At 42.6% G+C, this 23,210-nt stretch overlaps 2 protein-coding genes and 1 long non-coding RNA gene across 10 annotated transcripts; all 3 read left to right on the top strand.

The window, feature by feature from the left end:
- Positions 1-2,837: 2,837 nt before the first annotated feature.
- LOC120644120 lies at positions 2,838-7,427 on the top strand. 8 transcript variants are annotated; one of them, XR_005663419.1, is made up of 4 exons: positions 2,838-3,546; positions 3,810-4,106; positions 4,997-5,121; positions 5,510-7,427. It is a non-coding gene; the product is annotated as an uncharacterized LOC120644120 (long non-coding RNA). The 8 variants fall into 8 exon arrangements; XR_005663413.1 differs by having other exon boundaries at positions 3,810-5,121; positions 5,510-7,094; positions 7,217-7,427; XR_005663418.1 differs by having other exon boundaries at positions 2,839-3,546; positions 3,810-3,947; positions 4,069-5,121.
- A 10,561-nt stretch (positions 7,428-17,988) lies between these two features.
- On the top strand, positions 17,989-20,399 carry LOC120645526. Its single transcript, XM_039922310.1, has 3 exons — positions 17,989-18,258; positions 18,333-20,340; positions 20,391-20,399. The coding sequence occupies exons 1-3, from the start codon at positions 18,227-18,229 to the stop codon at positions 20,397-20,399; spliced, it is 2,049 nt and encodes a 682-aa protein (XP_039778244.1). The 5' UTR covers positions 17,989-18,226.
- LOC120644118 lies at positions 20,345-23,063 on the top strand. Its single transcript, XM_039920680.1, has 8 exons — positions 20,345-20,561; positions 20,657-20,944; positions 21,031-21,127; positions 21,205-21,890; positions 21,975-22,138; positions 22,251-22,398; positions 22,491-22,741; positions 22,945-23,063. The coding sequence occupies exons 1-4, from the start codon at positions 20,401-20,403 to the stop codon at positions 21,880-21,882; spliced, it is 1,224 nt and encodes a 407-aa protein (XP_039776614.1). The 5' UTR covers positions 20,345-20,400; the 3' UTR covers positions 21,883-21,890; positions 21,975-22,138; positions 22,251-22,398; positions 22,491-22,741; positions 22,945-23,063.
- Positions 23,064-23,210: the final 147 nt, after the last annotated feature.

The following is a 23,210-nucleotide window of genomic DNA, read 5'->3' as shown; positions in this document are numbered from 1 at the left end:
GGGCCCCATCGATGGGTTGGCTAGGTTTTTTTATTTTTTTTATTTTATTAACCGCGGGCATTCAAAACGTTTTGGAAAAGGTCCGATTAAATGTGGCATTGGGTTCGAGGCGTTTTGGATGCCCACCTCGGTTAATCTAAAATGCCCGCCTCGGTTAAAATTATTGTAGTAGTGAGTGGCTGGAGCTGGAGTACCTAAGAGCGACAAGCGGAGCAGTTTTGAGCGTTGCCAAATGCGCCCTTAATATTTTTATTTTTAGGGTCTTCAGGCTCCAAATCAACTTATTCGGGAAAGGTATGCCTTCGTTTATTAGATATTGATAACACTGACCATACTGAAAATTGGCCATGTTTATGTAAATCTAAATCCAGTGAATAAGTCCCTATCATTTGTTAGCTGCATATTAATTGTTTGTGCCACTAGGTTTTGCCACGCTATTAATTTATCCCCGGTTAATGCTCTTTGGAAGGAAATATTCGGTGGTAAGTGATTCAGTATAGTTGCCACACTGTAGCGCGAGGATAGTAGGCTATATTATACAACCTAGGAAATTGATCCTTGAGTGGCTTTGATCCCGCCCATTTGTCTTCCCAAAATCTAGTATTTGAACCATCTTTAATTTTGAAGGTGCCACATCCTAAATATTCTTCCTTGATCTTTAATAGGCTTTTCCAGAAGTACGAATCTCCATGTTTAATTTGAACCTGAGAAAAACACATTGAACTTAGATATTTATTTCTAGGCAAGGTCTGTCATGTTCCATCTTCATTGAGTAATTTAAATACCCATTCGCTGAGAAGACACTTATTTTTAATGCCGGGATCTGTTATTCTCAGACCTCCTGGTCCTTAGGGCGACACAGGATATATCATGCATCTTGCACGACGATATTTCTTTTATAGCTACGGCCTTGCCAAAAAAAAAGCTAGATCTATAAAAGTTATGTTTTTTTGACCCCCTTCGGAACTTAAAAAAAGACATCATGAACATTGGATTTAGGGGGTGTTGGATTTATATCGACGATTATAGGTTGGGGCATCACCGCCGGGTCTACAACCGCTGCACCAGCATCCGTTAGCCGCACTGCCGGTCCGCTTGCTGCACCACCAATCCACTCTCCGCGCTGGCCCCCACTCTTGTCGTGCCGCCGGCCTGCTTGCCAGGTAGATCTGCTGGCCACGCCGCCCCCCCCCCCCCCCCCCGCGAGCCATGTGGACGGCCCGCTCACTGGGCCTGCGAGCCGCCCGCGCCGAGCTTGTGCACCCGCGACGGTGGCAGAGAGGAGGATGGTGAGAGGAGGAGGCAGGGATGGGGACGGTGGGAGAAAGAGGAGGACGAGGGGAGAGGAGGACGGGATGGCGGCAAGGAGGAAGCGGGGATGGGGCGGTAGTGGAAAGGAGGAGGAGAGGGTCAGAGGGTAGAGAAGGGGAGGGATGGCGGTAGGGAGATGGAGGAAGGGAGGGGAAGCAGGGATCCAGCAGGCTGAAAGAGGACAATGAGGAGGGGGGGGGGACGAGCGAGACCAAAATACCAGCACGGAGAGGAAAAATATCTAGTAGAGGGCATTACCACCGGGTCGTAAGATGGCGACATAGCCATGCTGTATTATAACCCGGCGCTACGGTCATGCCCTCATCATCTATCCGATCTGTAGTAGTGTTTAGCCTGCTAGGATAAGATAAATGTTTAGCCTTACAGGTACTAACTTATTACACTTGAATCTATCCTCGTTTACACTCCACTCCGCACTGCAAAGTTTACGGTAATGCATTGGGATTCCCATGTACCGGAATGGATATGACCCCAATTTACAGCCAAATAAATATATATACTCATTTTCATGTTTTTTTTTGCTTCACCAAAATCGAAAATCTCACTCTTCTGAAAATTATTTTTTAAGCCAAATAATTGTTCAAAGACACAAAGCGAAAGTTATATATTTTTTGTTTGTTCCCAGTCATGTTAGATAAATAAGATTGTGTCATCTACATATTGTAAGTTCGACAATCCATCTTCAATAAGATGAGGAATGACACCTCTAATTTGACCATATTATGCTCTGCCCTTTTGATTAATATCGAGACCATATCAGCCTCGATGTTGAATAAAATTGGTGACATGGGGTCACCTTATCTGCGACTTTTTTTTGTTTGGAAGTAGTACACCAAAAAGGAATTGCCTTAGTGGCCAAAAATCATCATGGAAAGTACCAAAATTGTCAAGGAAATGATCCTTGATGGCTAGCCGCCAAGCAAAATCCGCCAAGAATAGAGAGCCAAGCAAAATTCGAGGGCCACCGCGTGGATCTGGGGCGGCGGATTCGAGGGCCACCGCGTGGATCTGGAGCGGCAGATTTGAGGGCCATCGCGCCTATCTGGGCAATCATGGAGGAGGGCGACAACGGATCTAAGCTGTGGGGGAGAGAGGCAATAGATGGAGGGAGAAAGGAAGTGACTAGGGTTTCAGATGGGTACGATGCACATTTTATAAATATCAGGATTCAATCTGGATCATTATTTCACAGATGAATGGCCAGCATGAGTCAGGCCTTAGCAGAAAAAGGCCTAGGATAAGTATTCAGCCCAGTTGAGAAAATTATTCACAATTTTTATCTATCTATACTATAATCTATCTATACTATAAAGAATGAAAGAATTGATAACCTTTCTTACATACATTAACCCAACTATCCCTCTCACAAATTCCCTCTTGAAGGTCCACATGGAAAAATTAAGTGCTTGACAGGATTTGGTGAAAAATAAAAACAGCATCAGGAAATTGTTTCTGCCAGAATCGCCGGTTTTTTTTTTCACCACCGCGTCTCATACCCGCCCGCGTGACCCCGCGGCCCCCGCCGTCGCCCCTCAAGCCTCCCCCGCCGACGCCGCCGCAAGCAGGAACGCGCGCCCGTCGCACCTCCCCCGTCGCGCCTCCCCCGCCGACGCCGCCGCAAGCAGGAACGGGCGCCCGTCGCGTCTCCCCCGCCGACGCCACCGAGAGAAGGAACGCGCGCCTGCGCCGTCGTGCCCCTCGAAGTCGCCTCTGGCGCGCTGCGGGGATCTGCACCATCGCGGTGCCCGATTTGCGTGCGGATCCTCCACCACTCCCCACCCCGGTCTATGGGCGGACGGGCAGATCGATCCGGCGGAGCAACGCGTGGACCTTTAGACGCGCCGAGGTGCGACCCCCCTCCCCCTTCGCTGATTTGCCTCCAGCCTCCCCCGCCCACGCCACCAACGCGGGGTCGTGCCTCCCCGCTCCGGCATCCCCGCCGTGCCTCACCGCCGACGTCCTCGCGGGACCTCACAGCTGCTGGGCTTCCGGGCTCTCTGCCGTGCTTGCCGACGCCTTCTCAAACTCCAACGAGCCGGCGCCCTCGAAGTGGACGGGGACACCCCCGATCCGGTGCCTCCACGACGATTCACTCTGATCCGTGGCCCCCCGTCGTCTTCCCCGAATTCGGCGTTGCCCACGGACCCGCACGCCACGGAACTCGCCCCGTCACCTGCCTCCCCTACTTTGTTGAATCACTGGTTCGCACCTCAGGTGAGTGTGAGTCCCTCTTGCTCACGATGTGCTCGGTGAATTAGCTGTTAGGCGGGTGTATACCTTTGTTGTGTCTCCATGTGCTCGCCACAGACTCGCTTGCAACTTGGGATGGTCTTCTCACTTTTGGGGATATGCATCAGCATCAGAGGCAGTTCTATTGATTTTCCAGGGTTTTCCTATGAATCGCCATTGTTCGTAGTAATAATTGAATTGCTGGTTCAAAGTGCATTCCTGATTGTTCTCCGTGTATTGCCAATCAGATTGATTGTTTCAAGCTGTAATGGCTGGGCGGAACAACCTGAACCAATCCTCTGCAACACTGCAAGGCGTCAGATTGGAAGCCAGTGATCTCGGCATTGTGACAGCATAACAGTGGTATAAATAATATTTTTTATGAGGTCATTTGAGCATACCACTCAAATATGCCATTGATACGATAACAGACCTTTGAAATTGCCTGCGTCAATCTCTTGTTTTGTCATAAACAGCAGTATGAGATGTTTGAATGTTGTTTTTCAGGGAAACAGTATGTTGCCTGGCATATATGATGTGACTAAGTGAGTTCCAATTCCTCAAAATTGATCCTCTTCAAATAAAAAATTTTATGAGCTTAATTACTCACTTTAGGATTGCAGTTTTGCTTAGACATGCAGGTCTTAATAATCTTACACAAGCAACTAGGTCAGCCAACATATGATCGATGTTCCTTATTTCAAAGGAACACTTATATCATGCTACACTTGCATGATCCTTAGGAGTGTGTAGTTGTACCAGTTATCAATCAGTAGTTGACAACGCACGCTGATTACTAATGTCAAACTTCTACCCTTTGTATTTGGAGAAGATCTGGAAACGGAGCAGGAACCATGCCATAACATTTTCAAGCACCTAATTATTTTAATTAGAAATCCATAAAACAGTCAGGACCTTTCGGTTACCTTCTGGTAACCTGCTCGACACAGTATTGGTTTTGGTTTTAGCTTTGACTTTGCAGTCTGGTTTTATTAGACATTTCTTTGGTGAAAGTCAAGTTGACCTAATTTTTATTTCCTATTCAACTCATGATTTTTCTAGCACACTATGATGTTTCGATTTGCAACTATTTGTCAAAACAATGCAATTCCTGCTTTACATATCGAGAAACAATGCAATTTCTGGTTGAAAAATATACCATGGTGTAGTTAATAACATATCTAAAAATTGAAACTATTTGCAGAATAGCAAATATCTGCATTGAATAGCAGAATTGAGTGTTTGTAGAATTGTTCTTGACTGGCAATTTACTATTTGAGAATATTTGTGTATTAGTACATCAGGACTACACATATTTGAATGAAGTTCAGTTCTAAATCATTAAGTGCAATGGTACATAATCATCCTATGTCTTTCTAAGCTCGACAAGTTTTTCCATGATAATCCTGATCTGGTTTTGTTGGACTGAGCGTAGCAGATCCTACAGCAACACTGCAGAACCCAACATCGAAGGAACTGAGCATTGGCAGGCTCAAGATCAAGTTTCGACTTTTGGCTGGGACCAGATCACCCACCCACGCTTAGTAGTACTGCACCAAGGTACAATTGTTTAGGCCTCTGCATCTTTTGGTATTCTGTTCAACTACTTCCTGCAAACGTAAAAAATTATCGCAGCGTAGGCAAGGATATAAAACAGAATGTATTGTACATTTGCTTGCATATTTAGTTGACCTTGGTAACAATGGTGAACCGATGGGTTTGATTTATCTCAATACTTTTTGGAACAACAACGTTATATATGATGAATATTGTTATTTATTGGCAGATTCACATCTTTTTACACTTGATTTTTAAGCTCCCGTAGCAGCGCATGGGCATTCACCTATTTTGTGCTTCTCTGAATCTTGGTGACTGAATGAAAGTTGTTGTGTTTTGCATTTTTTTTCCATATTACAAAATATTGAATCAACCGTTGTTATTTTTGTAGACCTGTTTGGCATGGTACTGATTTTATTTGGATCCTACAGTTGCTGCAATCAAAGGTGGTAAAGATAGAAATGCTGATTTTGAGCACTATGCAATATTTCAGGTATCACACAAAACATTTAATTGTTGCTGCCGTTATGATTTCCATTATTACATATTCTTGGTGTAATATTGAGAAAAATACACACTGGTTTTGAAACCTTGGTTTTACAATAAGACAAAAAAACATTTGGACAGAAATCTTGGTGTCTACCCTGGCCTTGTTTCTTGGGAAAATAGGTCTTTTGTTCTGTTTGTGAATTTGACTTCCTAATTTTGTATGGTATATATTTGGTAGATAACCTCTTTCATTGAGCGTCATAACATCTGTATGTGGTGGGCTTTATTCAAGAGAGGGTATGAAATAGGGAACAAGTTTAAAATGATGCTGGCTTAAAGCTTCCTGCTGCCAGCCATTCTTGGGTGTTCTTAATTCATCTCCACAATATATATTTTAGGTTAGCCAACTGGTGTTGCACAAATGCTACCCTCTGTTGCAATAGTCCCAAAATTAATACATGATCTGAATCACTTTATCTGCTCAACAAGGAACAGGGCATTGCATCTCATACTTGGCAAATGGAAGATCTGATCTAAAGTGTGGTTATCCCATTCTCATATCATGCTGAGGCACTAGCAAGGAGAATTGTTCTTATAGCGTAATAAATTCTTGATATTTAATTGGGAAGATTAGAATCAGTATTTGGCAAGGGGAAAGATCGGGCACTCACGTTCTGGTTACATGCATGTGTTCGGTAACATGCTCATGCAATTAGATGGGTACAGTTAAACGCGCATGCAGAAGATTAAAGGAAATAGTGCAATTAATTGAACCCCACAAGTAGGTCCAAATTAAAATCTACAATTGTAATCGTTCTGGAAAAAAAGTAATCGTACATTGCATTCTTTGTTGAAATGGATGGAGTACCCTTCTCTGTTAATCGAGACAAAACTCTAACAAATAAAAGGGTTTGTTTCGAATTTGTAGTAGATTTGTCTAGATGAACATGCTGAATTACTGCATTATTGTATTTGGGTACTTTGGTACTATTGAGTCACAACTAGAAAGCTTAATCCTTGTTCTTCTGTGTTCAATGTGGCCGAACTTTGAAAGTGATTACAAGTCTGATTTGGTTCTTCTGAATGTCATTGTCGCACAGGGTATATGCACCTGTCTATGACCAATGTGTTTCTATCATCAATGTCAGTAAAATGAAAAGTAATTTTAGGAGTATGGTGTTATCTACCTACAGCACTAACTGTTATGTTGCTCTAATTATCCCAAATACATGGATCTGTATCTATTCTAAAGTAGGAGATGGCCTAGAGGTGAAACTGAACAAAGGAAGAGCACATGTTTGACTATCCCTTCCCATGTGTTTTTTATGGCAGATAGAACTTACATTATAAAGTTGCAGTAATATGAATAAAAGATGTTTGAGGTGTGAAAAGCAGCCTTTCATGGTGAGAAGCTAATTATCCCTGTGATGTCTGGCTCTGATGCTTGGCAAGATTTCAAGCATCAATTGTGCTACCATTGTGTACAAGTATTTACCCCTCCATATTCACTGATAAAATATTTTTTATGCCATAATAAGTATCGTGCAGCTATAAATATTCATTTTTGATAATATTAATGTCTTATTTGTGAATATCGATACATGTGCAGGTGGGCTAACGGAGAAGATTTTAGTGTACCCAAAGGCTGAGTGAGAAATATGGATGGATCTTGCTACATTTTTAGATCATATTTTAAATTATGGTGTTGCATCAATTAGACCATATTTTAAATTCCTGTACCAATCAATAATTAATAATGAATTAAGACAAGTTCTTACGGTGGCTCTGATATAATATTTTTGTTGAACTATTATTGTTAATTTTATTTTGTTGATGTGTCCATTAGGTGCTGCCATATATATTTTTGATCCGTTCACTTGGCGCAACTCTTACGCCATGAAGTATATTATATACCTACATAGAGTTGATATTGAATTAGTTTCAAACACGTGCCTGGGCACGTGTATAACCACTAGTCATTTAAACAATGATTCATTTAAATTTGAAAACTTGTGAAGTAGCATGCAAATTAAATTATGTCTTATACCCAAAATATTTTTTTTTTCAAAAACAGACTGCAGATACGCTGTTGTGTAGGATTTAAATTTTTTTGAATTGATTCTCTATTTTCCATAGTTTAAATAAATTTCTGGGTGCTTATCAAAAGTGATTCAAAATTAAACTACGTGCTTCTTGAATAAGATTCAAAAAATTCTGTAAAACCATATTTAGACTCACACGTTCTGTTATAACACATATTCTTGAGCTAGATTAATAATTCAAATGTTTCCTATTTATAATTCATACTTCTATCTTCAAGTGGCCATAGAATAATTATAATAATATCTTTATTTGGTCAGAAAATTGTACAATTTAAAATGACAATGTATTTTTGGTCCATTAGCTTGCCACAAAAAATTCAAGTGGTTCTAATGGTGTGGAACTATCCATTGTTCACAAATGGATACCTCTCACATAATTTATATAACTCAAGTCAAACTTTGATATTTGAATACTTATAATATTTTTAAATTCGTATTCACCTCAAATTTTGATACAATCTTAGATTTAACATAATACTCAAAATATGAAGTTACATCACTAATTTTTGTGCATAAACATATTTTTGTATTCTCTACTCGGGTGGAGCAAAAAAGATATATCTAAAAGATCTAAAAACAATAATTAACTTGCAAACAAACATCAATAAATGAGGATTGTCTCTAGCGCCAAGATTTTTTTTTCCTTTTTTCTTCCCTAGCACCGCACCCATGTTTGAGTGTCGTACATGTGTAAGTGAGCTTTCAAGAAACTTTCAAGATTTAAACAGTTGTATAAAACATATAATTTTCTTGGCTGCCCAATAGAATTGCCAAGGAAATGCTCAAATTTCTTGGCGGTCCAATAAAATCGCCAAGGAAATGAGCAAATTCCTTCGCGGTTCTTATCATCCGCCAAGAAATATATATTTCCTTGGCTATTAGACACTACCGCCAAGAAAATCACATTTTCCTTGGCGGCTTCATTTCAGCCCCCAAGATAATTCCAGTTTGATGTAGTGGTGCCTGGTGTCATAATTAATTTTGATGCCAACACTTTCTTAGGTCACAAACTTCTCAACCCAGCTACACCATGTTTGGCTGAACCCTTTCATCCAAAGAGTTTGCTGAAGAGAAGACCATTTTACCTTATTATAGGCCTTTTCTATGTGTAGCTTAATTATCGCACCATTGTATTTCTTAGTATGAAGTTCGTGAATGGTTTCATGTAAGATCACAATGCCTTCCATTATATTTCAATTTGTCATAAAGGGCGACTGAGATGGTCAGATCACCATTTCAGCTACCCCCATAAGTCTATTAGTAGAAAATTTGTGAATATTTTAAAGCTAACATTAAGGTGGCAAATAGGTCTATATTGTTGAATCTTTGATGCCTCTTTAAATACTTGTGACTTATAACTATATTATTATCCATTCAGACGATCTGTTTTTTTTTTTTGGGGGGGGGGGGGGGGGGGGGGGGCGTCGAAAACTGCAGCTAGATCGTTGGTCTATAAACAGACTCCATGATGATTTGAATCGCAAGCCAGGAAGATTGCAACATATCTAGTCTGAAAAAACAAAGCTTCTGTCAACATGTCAGTTTTACATAATTTCAAGCCTAAATACATTACACTTGGATGGCTGGACCCCAAACAATGGAATTAGTCCAATCAACAATCAATTGGAGGCCTAGTGACACGCTACACGAATGGCGGACGGCGATGGCGTCCACCCCAGCCACGACATCAAAATGAACGGAATGAATGGAATGCTCGCATTTTCGAGCACAAAGAGTCACCGCGATTCAGACCTCAAAGTAAGATCGAAGAGGAGGCATCCATATGGGCAACGATTGGAGCCAGGCACCTTCACATACACACTCACCATTTTTGAGTCCTTTTTTTATCACTGAGTATTTTGTACTTAAGCCTCTTTTAGGCTTCTTTTCTTTGTAATTTGGCCGTCTGGCTCTCCTTCTAATAAATATATATAGTAGGCAGCGCTCCTGCCGGTTCGCTCAAAAGCAATATATATACATTACACCAATTTCGGTGTTGACACATTTTTTCAGTTCATTTACAGCACGTACGTGTAAGTCTGAATTGGCTAAAGAGTAACTGCTACCTAAAGAGCATATTTGATCTTTACTCCTGACAGCGCATACATGCCATCGTGGTGCAAAAAGTATTTCAATTTACAATTTTTGGAAATGTAAATAGCATAAATGAGCAGTTGACTTTTCTATGGTAGCCTTAGGCCAGTCTCAGTGAGAGTTTCATGGAGAGTTTCATAACATTAAATATCATCAATTTTTACGAACGCCTCGATTTTTTCAGAGCAGGTCAAAATTTGACCGTTTCTACAAATAAAACTTAGTTACGTAGCAACCGACCCACCCCGAAAAATATATTTTTAGAGGCGGGTCACCCAATCACCCGCACCCACCCGCCCCCTAAAAATATCATTTTTGCCGGGGGCAGGCGGGTGCGTCACCCTCCTCTAAAAAAATTTGAACGTACTGAGCAAGTGGCTCGGCCTTAAAAAATTCCAATGGAGCGGGCAGCTCAGCCTTAAAAAATTTGAATGGGAGAAGCAGCCGCTGTTCAGCCCGGCTTAGGTGTTGTTTAATTCCAGAGGCTAAATTTTAAACCATGTCACATAAAAAGAATCTTAATATTTAGAAGTATTAAATGAAGTCTAATTACAAAAATAATTGTAGAACCCTAGGGCTAAACTGCGAGACGAATCTAATATGGTATATTAATTCATAATTAGAGGATGGTTACTGCAGTATCACTGTAACAAATCATAAATTAATTAGACTCATTAGATTCGTCTCGCGAATTAGCACTCATCTTTCAAAAAAAAATTATAAATATATTTTATTTAAGGTAAAGACTACAAACCAACCGGCCGTATGTTTGGGCTTCTGAACGGCCGGTCCATCAAGCATCCATCCATCGTCCGGGCCATCATTTCAGTATTTCTCACCTCCTTCCATTTTTCTCTCCCCTCTCTCTCTCTCTACACAGGTGAAAGAGTCATTGCCTCCTTCCTCGACCCCGCCGCCCCATCTGCGGCGCCGAGGCCCTCTCCTCGTCCGGCGGCGCGCAGGCCGCGGCTAGGACGGCCCGGGAGGCCACGGGGATGGCAGCCGACTACATCAAGCAGGCGGCCACGAGGGCCAAGGACACCACTGCCGGGGCGGCCGGAACGACCGCGGAGTACTCGAAGCAGGCGGTGGCGAAGGCCAGGGACGCGATGCTGAGCACCGGCGAGGCGGCGGCCGAGTACGCGAAGCAGGCAGCGGCGAAGGGCACGGGCGGGATGGGGAGCCCCTCACGCTCTCGCCCGCGCAGGAGGCGCCCATCCTCCTCCTCCCTCCACCGCCCTCCCTCAAGCCATCGACCTCCCGCCCTTCTCCTCCCTCAAGCCGGTGACCCCCCACCCTCCTCCCTCACACCAGCGACTCCCCGCTCTCCTCCATGGATTTGTTTGATGCTCTACTGTTTTCTCATTGCAGCGAACTGAATTTGGGGATTTTTTTCCTAAGGGATTTTTCAGCAGAGATGTGGTGAGATTCAGTTGGTGGCGGGGGAGCAGATTCACAAGAAGGCGGAAAATGGTTTGTACAGGATTTGTTTTTGCGTCGGAATCTATTTCATCTGGGTGGTTTATTTTTCTAATTTTTTTGGTAGAGGGGAAACTCAAATCGAATGGGACAAAGAGGAGGAGTCCTCTGTGAACAAAGGCAAGTCTCGATTCCGTCATCCTACTATCAGGAGCGCCAATGATCCATGGCGGGTCGAGAAGATCTCAAGGAGTGTCGATCTGCTTCCCAATAAGCACTCGTCGAGAGATATCCCCTCCCTTACTCTTGTAAAGCTATAGCGTAAGGGCACTTTCTAGCACACACCACATAGCAGTTATTATGTGTGTTTTAGTCGTATTTGCATTTTTATCAGCACTAAGATTCCTCCCCACACCTCGTTTAAAATGTGCAGTTCTTTTTTCGGCTCAATTGTTACAATGCCAAGGGGCCAAAATCAGCAACAAGGGCGCCCTCAACCATCAATGAGGTATGTTTATGTGATTTTTTTGTTCAGTTTATTTTTTACGTATTAGTATTTTCAGGCAATAATGTGGTTTATTATTAGCAAATTCATATTGTCCATTAGCCAAATACACAAGGAACATTAGGCAACCCATCCATTGTTCAGTTTGTTTTTTACACGTTAGTATTTTTAGGCAATAACGTGGTTTACTGTTGGCAAATTCATGTTGTCCATTAGGCAAATACACAAGGAACATTAGGCAATCCCATCTATGCAGCTAATTTTTAACTGCTTTGTGCATCAACTTTTTTCTTTGTGTATATCAGCCACTAGTTTTCTCTCGGGTAGTTTTCTCCCAGGTAGCTTTAGGGGCTAGTCTATGAACTTGCTTTTTTTTAATGATGATCCCGCCCTCTCCCCTATCCTAGGAATTTTCAGTATGATGTCAAGAGCACAGAACCAGCATCAAAGCCAAGTGGGGTGGGTCATTCCCTACTCATCTAATTTTTTTAGCCTTTGTAATTGTAAGTGGAAAGTATAGAGTTATATTGTTTTCATTTGCAATTTTTTGTAAACTAGCTTGGTGGCTTGACTAAGCAAGTGCAAAACTACAAACCGGATGTTTGCAACCCACAAACCTTTCTACTAGCATTATCAGAAGCATTTTAATGAATTTCAGTAGGCATTTAAATACTATTCAAATAGAATTTTAAATGTTCAGTTCAAGCACTTTCATAAAGTCTCATGTGATAGACTCTCTTTTTGTCTAGAATGAAATCTTTTACCTTATTACGATCATAGGCCAAATAGATTAGGTTTCAATAGATGAACAAACATAAGCCTTTTCTAAATCAAAAATCTCTTGCTCATTGCTCTATACATTTTTGGAGTAGTGGGACTGGTTGACTTGCAAATCCTGCACTTATTTCCTGTTTACTTGTGCATTCATCCCCTCAGCTATAGCATATTTTCTCTTTTTTTATACCGTTCAACTTTTGATCTTGATAGATTGTTTATGTTTGGCGATGTAGTTGCACGACCCGCGGCAGCTAGATGAGTTTGGGTATCAGGGTTTATAGTTGGGATGCCACCAACATCATTAAGCAGTTAGAAAATAATGATAATAGCTATGAGAATAGGCAAATAAATGTACTATAATCAAGCAATATTGTGGCAAGGTCAAGGCAAAACAATGCAAATGTTAGACAATTTTTACAGCATTCTTTCTTCTCTAATTTCTCTTTTCTGTTCTTACATTGCATGTTCCAAAATTATTCAGCAAGGGGTATCAAGTACAAAGCATGAAGCAGATATGATGTTCAGTATGAACCGGGTCAAGTAAATAATTACATATGTAGTGAGAGCAAGTACATTATTTTCTGTTAGTTAGTGATGTTGCTTATGGTTAGGCAAAAGTACTCTCAATCACTGGCAGAACCAGATATAATAAACTGAGATCTGCACCATTATATGATTCGGATCTACAGGCACATATATTTAACCAGAATAATAGATCATGTTTTCACCCCTCAATTATAGGCTTTTCCTTTCCTCTTGTTGTGGTAGTTTTTGTGTTAGATCCTACATTTTTTATGATACAAGCACCATTGGTTCTTGATTAGGCAATAATATATATAGGAATTAGGCAATAATATTATTTCAAATAGGCAATAATATGTGTTACAATCTAGCAATGTTTCAGATGTCGGGTACATGGAAGGCCTTTTCTCATGCTATAGCATTGCAACTGCTAGTTTCATTGTTTGAGTCATGCTTGCTTTCTTGGCCAGTAAATTGAATTCTAGGTCAATGTGCTTTTCTTCATGTAGTTAGACCTATCCAATAGCTTTGCTGGTATTTTCGGCGGATGTTGGCAGCTACAGCTTGATTTTGTTTAGAGCAATTGAATAGTGATGGATATCTTTTCTTTTCTTTTCTTTTTTTCATTAGGCAATAACTTGGCTCTAAATTAGGTAATAATGTAGAAGGAATTAGACAATATTGTTTTCCAATAAGCAATGATGTTGTTCTACCTAGGCATAACAATACAATTAATTAAGCAATTTTGTTTCAGTATCTTACAATTCATTTTTTATTGGTTGTATTTAGTGCATAGTTAACATACAACTACCAGCAATGCTGATACAAGCAATATTTCTTCGGCCTACTAATTAGGGAATTTTTTCCCTCCATTACTTACATAGTTGCATATCCTCTTTGGTTTTTATGTTTTGTTTCAATATATTTGCAGGTCACCAGAGTATTGAACATGAATGCAAATCGGAAGGCATTTTGAACAGTTGGGAGCACATATTGAGTACATTTTAGAATTTTTATTCACATAGTGCAGCAATGAAAATTGTAGGTAAATTAATAGGTAACTTTGTAGGTCTGAATGTGTTCTAAGATGCATGATATTTGTACATTCTTTTGTTTACATGAGGGGGCTGATGTTGTTGTGCCTTATGAAGTGCCTGACAATTTGTCTATTATTTGGTATTTTTCTGTTCTATATGATGCTTGATATTTGCCTAAACTACATACCTGATGGAACTGTTGGGGGGGAAAATAAATTTGTTGGGCAGTGAATTGAATGATATTTTTATGTCTGGGCTGCTGATGGTATTGGAGAAAGGATGTGGCCGCCCAGGGAAGAAAAAAATATGAAAAAAGCAAATTTGCCAGAATAGGAAAGTACAAGTATGTCACCGATAGATTAGCTTTTCTAATTACGGGCGGCCGTACGGCCAGCCTAATTTACGGTCGGCCGTACGTTAGTCAGGTACTTTATTTAATACTCTTAGACAGCAAGATTCTTTTTGATGTGAGCACCTGTAAACAAACAGGTCTTATCCTCTACCTCTCGTTCTCTCAGCCTCTCTCTCCCTTATTGTAATTCTCTCTCACCTCGCTCATCTCTCTCTTACTCTCAGGACCAGGAGCGGGGGCTCGGTGGCGGCGCGGCCGGCGTGCTGCCCCGGCCAGGCCCGGTAATAAGGTAACCTCCTGCCGGTGCAGTTTGGACTGCAATGCCCTAGGAACCATGTAATCGGAGAACTGCAAGGTTTTCTTTTCGGTTGCAAAGTCGTCCGAGTAAGACTTGCTTCTCGGCGGCCTGCTGGTTCCATGATTCGACGAGCATGGCGCGCCGGCCGTCGCCGTACCTCATCAACAAGCGGCTCCGGGTGCAGGATGCTGCAGCGGCGTTGTGGCCCGGGCACGGAGCCCTACTTGTGGCTGTCAGAGCAGCTCCGGTCCGGGCAGATGGACGCCGACAACGTCGACATTTGCAGCCACCTCAGGCTTATCTCGTACCGGGAACCAGATGCTTTCCATGGCCGGAGGGGCACAGCTTCGTGCTACGCACCGTGACCCGGAGAGGGCCCGTCCTGCTACGGCGGCCTCGAGAGGTGGCGGTGGCACCGGCAAGGAGCAGCGCCGCTTTTTTTTGTTTATTAAATTGGTTTGTAGGGGCGGGTCAGAGGGTGACCCGTCTCTAGAGATGGGTTTTTAGGGGCAGGTTAACGTATCCGTTTATGCAAACAGCTATTTTTAGTTGCTGAAAGTAGAGTCGGATCCGGCATCCACCCAAAAAATACGGTTTTACCCGCTACTACAAACCATTTATGTAGTAGTGTGATCATCAGATTCAGTGAGGTGGCTGTATGAATAAGGGCATGTACAACGCGAGTAATGAGCCGTCTGTATCCGGTTTTTCACGACTAACGACGCGATTTAACGAGGAGACGGCCAGTGCCGTCGTCTGGCGAGACGACGACCCGCGCTCATGCTCCTAAACGACGAGACAGCCGTGCGCGCCCGTTGTAGCAGCGCCGACGACAACGGAGGATCATGTGTGCTTGCCCGGCTCTGCGCTGCTTCCGGCCGTGCCACACAGAACCGCGCGTCGCGCGCCCGCAGACCTGCGCGCGCCTGTGCACAGAACCACTACCATGGGCAGAACTGAAGCCGCCGACCAAATTCGCCGACGGCCAGCCGTCTCGGTCCAATTCCTCGAGCTGAGAGCACACCAGCGACCTGACTGACCTCCTTCGACCCCTCGCTTCGGGCTGCTCCCTAACCGCTATGGCAAGTGGATAGGTGAGCTCCACCTTCCGGTTCCTGTTCTTTTGAATTAAACTCGAAAATGGGATCGCCATCCCTCAAGGATGCGCATGTTCTCGTTAATGCCCTGTGTTCTTCTCGAGGTCGCTGGGAACGCGAGTGTCGCCGCCGCGGCACCGTGGTCGCCGCCATCCTGTTCGTTGCTGGTGGACTCCGGCCGTTGAATAGCCTCACCAAGTGTGTCACCGAGTTCGCCTCATCGCCCTGAACTCCTATGCGAGATCCTTCACCGCCGACGAGTTCACCGTCGGCAGGAACGCCACCCCACCCTCTATACCCGCGCGACCTCCGCTATGCGCTCAGCCTGTTGGACAGATTGCCGCACCCCACCACGTTCCACTTCCTCTCCAAGATGAGTGTGGTCATCAGCGTGTTCGACAGATTGCCTCACACCCAGGCAGCGCCCGGCCTCTTGTCCTGCACGCACGCGCGGGCGCGCGGCCAGTGCCCGCTGTCCATCGCTGCCGTCGCTGGTCTCATGCTGCTGCGGCCTGTAGGGTTCACTGCTAGAAAACTGGATATTAGTACCGGGCAGGAACCCCTGGTTAGTACCAGTTTTCTGTCTGGTACCGGCCGATCGGTACTAAATGTGACAGCATAATGACACAATTTAGTACCGGTCACGAACACCGACCGGTACTAAAGATATTTTTGTCAAAAAAAAATCAAATTGCTTCTCCGGTTCCTCATCCTTTCTCTCTCCTCTTTTTTTTCTTTCCACCATCGTGCTCCATCTTTCTTCTCTATTTTTCAAGAACAGACTTCTGTTCTTCACGAATAGAGAAAAAAAAGATAAGCATCAGCGGTGGGAAGAAAAGAAGTCTGCTTCTGAAGAAAAAAGATAAGCAGAAAGGAAGGAGTGAGGAGCTGGAAAAGCTTCACTTAAGTTACAACATTCAAGTCAAGATTACAAAGACAAAAAATTATAAGAAAAATTATACAACACAAGAGATTCAACAAGAAGAGATTCAACATTCAGCTGATACCTAAAAATGAAAAAAAATCATGAGCCAGGCGGCGGTGCAAGCCGTGAGCCCTTGCCTGGCCGTAGAGAGCCGGCGCCGGGGCGTCCGCCGCCGCTGCTGGCCGCGCCCGCGCGTGGCTTTGCCATCATGGCTCGGCCGCGCACTATACCACAACCACAATATAGCGTCAGACATCAGTCGCTATAAATGAACAATTACCAACAAACGGTTGGTCGGTATAGTTTTTCATCCAACCATTGGTCGGCATTACAAGTTTTGCCGACCAAAAATCAGTCAATATATCAATTTAGCTTTAGCGACCAACTATTTGTTGGCAAACTGAAGTATTTACAACCAATCATCGGTCGGCATAAAAGATTCACATGTTGGGCGCTCAGCTAAATAAACTCCCGCCCACACAATTTGCAAAGGCCCACTTGTCAGTCTGCTATGAAACCCTAGCTCCCCAAACCAACCCATTCCGTTCACCATTTTCTTGGCGCCGCCACCCACGCCAGTGGCAATTTTCCCCAAGTTGCGCGCGTGCCCGCCTCCCCCAAATCCAATCCCACCTCCCCCAAATCCAATTGCAGCGCCAGATCGAGCAGCCACCCCCCACCACCGTCCTCTGCAGCATCCACGCGCCGCCGTCCCCTGCAGGCCGCCGCGCGCCGCGCCCACCTACAGATCGAGCGACACCCCTTCCGCCGTCCCCTGCAGCCGCCTCCACGCGCCGCTCCAGCCGCCCCCGCCGCCGTCCCCTGCAGGCCGCCGTGCATAGCGCCCTGCTGCAAGTGCGACGCTGCAGGCAGGAGGCCGAGGCCGCGATCCCCACTCGTGCGGCCCTCACGGCCGTGACCCCATCCTCTCGATCCGGAGCCCAGAGGGTGCGGCCCTCACGGCCGCAACCCCCACTCCTCTAGATTGAGCAGCCAGAGGGTGCTGCGGCTACCCCTACCTCCGCACAGCGGCGCAGGTCTGAGGCCGCCGGCCGGCTGCCGCCTAGAGCAGCTAGCTTGCTGATTTTCTGGGCCAGAAGACCAAGCCTATCCTTAGCTTGTCACCGCCACCTTCTCTCGTGACACACAACAAGGCCATCAACTAGGTCTGGACATGAATCATTTGCATCTTCATTTTTCTGCGTGTTTTCTAAATCTTGCTGTTGGAATTAATATTTTTATTGGTGCAGGCAGCAGGCATCTTGGTCAATCACGAGGCTGCATTTGGAACTTTGAGCACATCTTCAATATTGACAACAGCCGGCCACCTAGTCGAGAAGTATTCAGGTGAAGGAGCTTTTGTAGCGATATGTTTCCATCTGTTTTTCTAGTTCCTATGTCTTACTGTCTGCTGTCTTATTTTAAGATGTTGATATGTTGTGGTTGTACTCTCTATGAAAAGATATACTCTACAATCAACTTGATCTCGTCATGGATAGAACATGGATTAACAGTGACTCTAGGTACAACCTATTTATTTTACAAATTCAAGTGTTGTGTAGTTAACATGACATTTAACAAAAAGAATTACATGTAGGCACACCAAGGCATATTTGCAAAGCGTGAACAATTTTCTAGCTTTTGCATTTAAAAATTCAGCAGTAGGCAGCAAGATATTATGCCCTTGTAGAAAGTGTGTGAACTCATTTTGGAGAGAGGCAAGTGATGTACGTGAGCACTTGATATGTGATGGTTTTCTAGAGGGGTATACAATATGGAATTTACATGGAGAACCTACCCCTTCCGTGAATCATGGGAATTTTGATGATGCTGAGCTTATGGAGGACTGTAATGAGGATGATGACATATCTGGTATGCTTAGAGACTTAGCTGCTGGTTTAGATGATAGAGGAGATTTTGAGGACAACAGTTCTATTTTGGAACCTTGTGTTGAGCTACTTGCCATTCAAAAGTTGGTAGATGAGAATAGCAAAGAGTTGTACCCTAATTGCAAGAAATATACACAACTTCGTTTCCTCGTTAGACTTTTGCACCTCAAACTCCTTGGAGGATGGACTGATAGATCTTTTAATCTACTATTAGATCTACTTAATGATGCACTTCCTGAGGGTTCATCACTACCTAGAAATTTTCATGAAGCTAAGAAATTGGTTAAATCTATAGGAATTGGGTATATTAGTATTCATGCTTGTGAAAATGATTGCATTCTCTATTGGAAGGATAATTCAGATTTGAATACATGCCCAAAGTGTAAGGTTTCACGGTGGAAATCAGTAAGGAAGAGTCTAGATGGCAGACATACATATAAGGTGCCTCGAAAGGTTCTTCGTTACTTTCCAATTAAGAAATGCCTACAAAGGTTATTTCTATCCTCCAAAACAGCAAGTCTAACTAGATGGCACGATGAAGGCCGAAGAAAAGATGGCCTTCTAAGGCATCCTGCAGATTCACCATTATGGCAGGACTTTAATGACAAAAATCAAGAGTTTGCTGCAGATAGCAGGAATATCCGCCTAGCATTTGCCACCGATGGTTTTAACCCATTTAGAAGCATGAATATTAGCTACAGTGTTTGGCCTGGTATTTGCATTCCCTACAATTTTCCACCTTCAATGTGCATGAAACAATCCAATTTCATCCTTTCCTTGCTTATTCCTAGTAGATATGGCCCTGGTAGCGATATGGATGTATATTATCAGCCACTTGTTTATGATTTGTTGGATATGTTTGAGAATGGAGTTAGAACCTATGATGCTTCCAAGGGTGAGTACTTTCAGTTGCGTGCAGCGGTATTGTGGACCATTACTGATTTTCCAGGTCTAGGATATGCTTCTGGGTGTGTCACAGCAGGTGTAGTAGCTTGTCCTGATTGTCACTCCAGTACATGTTCAATACAACTTGGTAATGGTAGCAAGACTTGCTATATGGGGCATCGTAGATTCTTGCATGCAAACCACCCATTCAGATTTGATGTTGATAAATTTGGTGGAACTGAGATTAGGTCAGCACCTACTCCACTTACGGGAGATGAAATTTTGGACTGCACTAAGGATCTTAATACAATTTTTGGTAAGGATCCATCTGGAAAGAAACCAACAAGCAAGAAACGCAAGGAAGGGGAGCCATTAGTCATTTTCAAAAGGAGATCCATTTGGTTCATACTTCCATATTGGAAAGATTTAATGTTGCGGCATAATTTTGACTTCATGCACATAGGAAAAAATGTAAGTGAAAGCTTAGTTAAAACATTCTTGGGTACTGCTAGTAAATCTAAGGATAATTTGAATTCTCGCTTGGACATTCAAGCTCTAGGGATTAGAACTGATCTTCACCCAGTTGAAGTGGAAGGCCAACTTTATTTACCACCCGCACCATACTCAATGAGTCCTGATGAGAGGAAATTATTTTGCCAAGTACTAAAAGGGGTGAAGTTTCCTGATGGGTATGCAGCTGATATACGGCATAATATACATGTTAATGAAAGAAAGATATTTGGGCTTAAGAGTCATGAGAGCCACATTATTTTACAACACTTGCTGCCACTTGCTGTGAGAAAGATACTGCCTGAAATAGTTAGTGCTGCAGTGATTCGTATATGCAACTTTTTCAAGAAACTTTCGTCGCCTGTCATTAGAATAAGTGATATGGAAAGTCTTGAGGCTGATGTAGCTGAAACCTTGAGCCTTCTTGAGGCTTTATTCCTTCCTTCTTTTTTTGATATTATGGTACACTTGATGGTGCATCTTCCTGCTCAAGCAAGAATAGCTGGTCCAGTCCATTTTCGTAGCATGTGGCCTGTAGAGAGGTAATTTTCTTGAGCATTTTTAGCATAGTGAATAAATTATTGTGAGCCCACTATTTTTATAACATTACCGATGTGTCTATTGTTTATGTGCATAGATTTTTGATGAGATTGAAGGGTTCTGTTCATACAAAAAGCCATCCTGAGGGATCAATTATGGAGTGGTCTATGTTTACTGAGTGCCTTACATTTTGTTCTCGCTATTTACATGAGACTCAATTTAGCCGCCAATTTAGAGATGATGAAGACAATAGTATTACTCCTTTCTTCCGTAGCCTTGGTCGAGGATTGGCTGGAAAGTGTATAGTGAGTTTGGACCACAAGACATGGCTGCAAGCCCATAGATATGTTCTGTTCAACTATGCCAACATAGGATCTTATTTGGAGTAAGTTATCAAAATCTGTTACCATCACATGATCACATTCTAAATCTGCTACCATCACATGCTAAATGATTTAGTGACCTTTGTAGCAAGCATGCTCACTATCTATCCTCCATTGGTCTTCGAAATAAACGAGACATCAATCGTACACAACATGAATCCTTTCATGAATGGTTTAGGTTGCACGTAAGTAAAATAAAACTTAGACTATGTTCTTTGAGATGGATTTCACATGTACTTTGACTAGTATTTCATAACCACAGGTAGAAGAAAGGTGCGAGGAAGAACCAGAAGAGATTAAAATTTTAGCGAAGGCTCCAATGATGAGTGCACATAAGTATAGTAGCTACACAATAAATGGATTCAATTTCCACACAGAGTCATATGATGAGGGTAGATCTGTTCAAAATAGTGGGGTTGCTTTAGTTGCTGAGTCAACCAGCTTTGATAGGGGCAATAATGATAATACTATAATAGGAAACAAGCCCTATTATGGTATTATAAAGGAAATTCTTGAACTAAATTATCACCACAAAGGAAATGTGGTGCTTTTCAAGTGTGATTGGGTTGACAACCGTGTGCAGGACAAATGGGTCAAAACAGATCAATTTGGGATCACAAGTGTCAACTTTAAGCATTTATTCAACACAGGTGAAAAGTTGTCAGATGAGCCCTTCATACTTGCATCACAAGCTATTCAAGTATACTATGTTCCGGACCCAATTGATAAGGAGTGGGCTGCTGTTGTTCAGTCCAAGCCAAGAGATGTGTATGACTTTGATAATTTGGAGGACGAGCACATAGATAATGATAATGGACTAGTTGTGCAATTGTCTGACCTTAATGCAAGTGTAACTGTGGATATTGTTAATGGGACTATCCCTACTATTAGAACAGACATTGATGGTACACTTGTTGATCCCAAAAAAACTAAAAAATAGTCTATAAAGTAAGTTTCATTTAAACAATGTGGCTGATATACTTTATCTTACTGATTGCATGCTAAGATTGTCATATTTTTTGTTCTTAACAGAAGGAGAAATGCCAAACGCAAGAGAAAACAATAAAGGTGGCCTCACCGAGTACGAGCAGAAGCGTAAAGCAATTATTGCAGACAATAAAAGGAGGCTGGAAGCTCTCAAAATCCCTTCTTTGAGCTCTGAGGGCCGGCAAGCTCCTACAAGGAAAAGAACAAAGGTTTCAGACTTTCTTGTTACAATAGTCTTTGGTACTCTAGATCTTTACAGCATAATATTTTTTAGTCATTGGTACTCAATAGATCTTTACAATAATGCATTTTTTCTTGTAGAGAACTCATAACAAAAGTGATGCAGCAAGTGAAGGTCATAATCTGCGCCCGAGGCCAAAAAGGAACAAGGTTGAGATTGCACATGAAGAGCACATTGATGAAGATCTTGGTTATGACTCAACTGGAGGATTCTTATCTGACAACGAAGGTATTGCAGCATACCTTGTCTCTTGTTGCAGCATAAACAATAGCTTGCAGTATTACATAAATGTTTGTCATTTTTAAAATTACTTGTAACAGATGTTGTCAACAGTCCACAAAATAAGAGAAAGGGAAGAGGCATCACTAGATTGGATGACATATGTGCAAGACCACCAAGCATGGGTAAAATCAAAATAATGCTTAATGAATATGGTCAGCCCATTGGAGATAATTCTAGGAGGTTTTCTAGTTTCATTGGCTGTCAGGTGAGGAACATAATTTCAGTAGCATGTGTTGATTGGAGGCTTGTGGATGCTGAAAAGAAATATGAAGTATGGACTATCATAAAGGTAATGAATTGAGCACTATATAATTGCAGTTGGATATGTTATTGAACAAGCACTCCATTTTCTTTTTTCCTCAAACACATCACAAAGAGATATACTTATTAGCTGGTTCATGGTTGTGTGCTTCTATTCATATGTATTCATGCATTAGCAGTTGGTACATGGATACTACCTATAATAAATAGTATTTCTCCATGAAAAATCAGGCATGCTATGATGTCGACGATGCTGCCTTTAAGTGGTTTATGGACACTGCTGGGAAGAAATGGAAGGAATGGAAGTCAACCTTGAAGAAGCTATATTTTAGTGGAAAACTAACTGATGAGGAACTGAAGAAAAAACATGCTAATAGAGTTAATTCTGCTGATTGGAAATTTCTCATTGACTATTAGAAGACACCTCAATGTCAAGTAAGAACCAATTAATATATGCAGCATATGGCTTTGTGTTCATGTAAATTTCTGATAGTACC

Source organism: Panicum virgatum, chromosome 8K (genome assembly GCF_016808335.1).
Source record: "Panicum virgatum strain AP13 chromosome 8K, P.virgatum_v5, whole genome shotgun sequence".
In the NCBI taxonomy this organism is placed as follows: Eukaryota; Viridiplantae; Streptophyta; class Magnoliopsida; order Poales; family Poaceae; genus Panicum; species Panicum virgatum.
Note: the sequence above shows the minus strand (reverse complement) of the source record. Positions and strands in the feature narration are given on the sequence as shown.

Excerpts from the sequence above, each read along its gene's own strand:
- LOC120645526 (XM_039922310.1), top strand. The coding sequence starts at position 18,227 with ATGGATAGAACATGGATTAACAGTGACTCTAG. Across the intron at positions 18,259-18,332 it reads TGGATTAACAGTGACTCTAG|GCACACCAAGGCATATTTGC; the intron begins GTACAACCTATT and ends AATTACATGTAG.
- LOC120644118 (XM_039920680.1), top strand. The coding sequence starts at position 20,401 with ATGGAAAGTCTTGAGGCTGATGTAGCTGAAACCTTGAGCCTTCTTGAG. Across the intron at positions 20,562-20,656 it reads AGCATGTGGCCTGTAGAGAG|ATTTTTGATGAGATTGAAGG; the intron begins GTAATTTTCTTG and ends TTATGTGCATAG. Across the intron at positions 20,945-21,030 it reads AACATAGGATCTTATTTGGA|CAAGCATGCTCACTATCTAT; the intron begins GTAAGTTATCAA and ends TGACCTTTGTAG.